This window comes from Propithecus coquereli, unplaced genomic scaffold (genome assembly GCF_000956105.1).
Source record: "Propithecus coquereli isolate 6110/MARCELLA unplaced genomic scaffold, Pcoq_1.0 Scaffold126, whole genome shotgun sequence".
NCBI classification, from domain to species: domain Eukaryota; kingdom Metazoa; phylum Chordata; class Mammalia; order Primates; family Indriidae; genus Propithecus; species Propithecus coquereli.
Genome location: NW_012136747.1, coordinates 2,470,921 through 2,473,919, shown reverse-complemented (window position 1 = coordinate 2,473,919; position 2,999 = coordinate 2,470,921). Strand labels below are relative to the sequence as shown.

General features: G+C 33.6%; 1 protein-coding gene across 1 annotated transcript in view; it reads right to left on the bottom strand.

The window, feature by feature from the left end:
• Positions 1–2,999, bottom strand: part of ST13 (suppression of tumorigenicity 13 (colon carcinoma) (Hsp70 interacting protein)) — a 33,632-nt gene that overhangs the window by 27,789 nt on the left and 2,844 nt on the right. The window contains exon 2 of the mRNA XM_012637975.1: positions 2,386–2,434. Within this exon, the coding sequence (XP_012493429.1) occupies positions 2,386–2,434 (49 nt within the window). The remainder of the gene's footprint in view (positions 1–2,385; positions 2,435–2,999) is intronic.

Sequence of the window (2,999 nt, the reverse complement as noted above, 5' to 3'; positions counted from 1 at the left end):
TGGAATAATTATGCAGTTGTAATATAGTAATTCAAAATGTTTATATTTCCTGACTGGGACCTACAAGAATTTTTCTTGCTTATATTTGCGTGCCCCTCACATTACAGATTTTTCTCCTGCTTATCCCCTCTAAACTTCACCCATTATTACTTCCTCTTGGCCTTGCAAACCCTTCTTTCCCAAATAGTCTAGAGCAACACCATGAATTACATGCAAATAACTTGAAAAGAAAGGGAAAAAGACTACAAAAAAATTGGAGTTATATGCTCCATTTGGTATAGACCCTAGCACGATAAGCTACATGACTTCAGTCCAGTGACTAAAATGTTTGATGAATTTAGGGCACTCTACAATGGTGAAGGTCAGAAGTAACACATACTTTACTAAAATTTGCCTTGAAAACAAAGAACAGCACCAACAAAAAGTCATTAACTTCCTTGTTTACATAAAACAAGAAGACATATTAACTTGGAAAACATAAAGGGTTAATCCTTTATAACTATAGTTGTCATAGCCACATTTAATTTCAGTTGGGTAGAATCTGGCAACACAGGGTAGGTGCAGGTAGAATTTAAATGGGTATCAGTTTTCCAAGGTTCTTTTACCAATTTACACTTATGTTAGCAGTATGAGAATTCCAGTTGTTACAAACACTGGCCAACACCTAGCTATTGTCTATCTTTAAGATTTTTAGTCATTCTGACAGGTGTATAGTGGCATCTCATTGTAGTTGAGTCCCTTTCATATATTTACTGGCCACTTGAATAGCCTTTTTGGTAAAGTTCAACTCTCATCCAGCTATCAGGTTATCTTTATTTATTTTATGATGTTCTTTGCAGATTCTGCTAAGTGCCCTTTGTCAGTTTTATGTGTTGCAAGTGTCTTCTCCTACCCTACGGCTTGCCTTTTCACTCTCTTAACATCCTTTGATAAACCCAACAAGAAGCAAAAGCATAAATACAAACTAGCAAATGGAATGAAGAGAAATAGAATTTGGAATTTCTTGTAAGTCAAGAAAAACAAGCACACTTTTTCCATTATGTTTAGTCTGATAGAAAAAAATCTTCAGTTAACTCAGTATTCTTAATAAGGAATAGCTCCATTATGTCAAAAATAAATATGATTACAGGATCCAAAACATCTTAATTTTGCATACAGCAAAGTAAAATGACTTAACAATAAGGAACGGACGTATAAACACCATAAAATTCTTTTCTACAGGAAAACAACTTTTTAAAAGAGCCTAGCGATCAAACACTAGTCCTTTGCAGTTAAATTTTAATGAAAACACAGGGCTTTTTAAGCTATGTTTTTCCTAAGTTTCAAAATGCAGCGTCAGGAATGTATTTTGGGTGACATCCAAACACAGTTACACAGTCTAACTTATGTTAGACTGACTCTGGAAGTGATATGCCTATCAAGAAGTGTATTAAGCTAAATCTAAACCTAAAGAAAGATCAGACAAACACAAATTGAGGGAAATTCTATAAAATAACTTGCCTACAATATTCGAACTGTCAAGACCATGAAAGTCCAGAGAAGCCTGAAGAATTATTCCAGAATAAAGGAGACTGAAGAGACATGCCAACTAAATGCAACATGTAATTCTGAGGATTAGGTAGTATTAATGCATCAATGTAAGTTTCTTGAGTTTGATCGTTGCATTGTAGAGACTGTCTTTGTAAGAAATACTCAAGGTGTTGGGAGCATAATATTGGCAACTTATTCTTAAACAGTTCAGGAAACTGTTCTTTGTACTGTATTTGCGATTTTTCTTTGAGCTAGAAATGGTTCACAAAAAAACAAAAATTAAACATAAGAGGATTTATTCATAAACAGATTTTTAGAGTTTCTCACATTCCAAACTCTAACTAGTGAAAGATAACACCAACGTACAGGTACAGAAATTTCAATTAATGCTTCCAAATTTAGAACAAGTTTGTTTCCTGCCAAAAATTGCCATTTGGACTTGGCCAGTATAGGCTTTTATGTTATATGATTGAGTACGGGCACACAGAAGCAGACTTCATTCATAATTCTCTTAATTTGATAATCTTCAACCTGCTTTGTATGATTTATACACATACAAAAAACTGGTTGCTGTAGTCCAAATTCTCTACTGAAGGTAGAAAAGCATTCTGTTCACTTAATTTAAAGTATTTATTAAAGGCCATGTGCCATGCACTGTGCTGGAGAGTAGAATACATAGGTAATCTCTTTGATCTTAATTAAATTACCATCAAAATTATGAAAGCACATACAAGACACAAGATACAAAGTACATTAAGTTGTTAAATGGGATAAAATAACACCAGACAATGCTTCTCCCTTGAAACAGTGAAACAAAAATATCTCAAAACATATCTGTTGAAAAGAAAAGTCTACCAGGATCTCCACTACTAGTTCAGAAAGATTTTTCTTCACATTTCTCTTTCTGCAATTTAGAAGGTTGTTAAACTAATAAATTCTTACACCAAATAAAATCTAAAGCTATGAACAATGGTAGTAAATAAGCAGACTGTTTTTCGATTTCTATCTATGACTAATTTAGTATGGGTGAGAGGAATACTGAAATGGTTTCAACTCAGGAACCCAAATAGTATGCTTAGGCCTAGAAATATTCCTGGACTTACAAGTCTCTACATTCAGCCCAATCTGCTATAATCTTGGATTGTTTTAAGTCCAAGATTAAAGTCAATTAACACATTAACTGCCATGTCAGTTATATTTAACTCATGCTAGTTTTGAGCCTGGGGCCTCGTGAAGCATATGTAACACACACGTGTCTTTCTTTACCTTGAGCAGAGTGAACTATTTTTCAAGTTGCCTATAACTCACACACAGAAAAAATAATCAACTTTTCATTAAATTAAAAAACACTGTTTTGTTTTAGAACAAAAACAAACAGTTTTTATTTTATTTTCGTAATAAAACACTGTGGCCCCAGAGGAAATTTTTTTCTTCTAGTGTGGCAGTCAATGTTAAAAACCTCGGAGTCT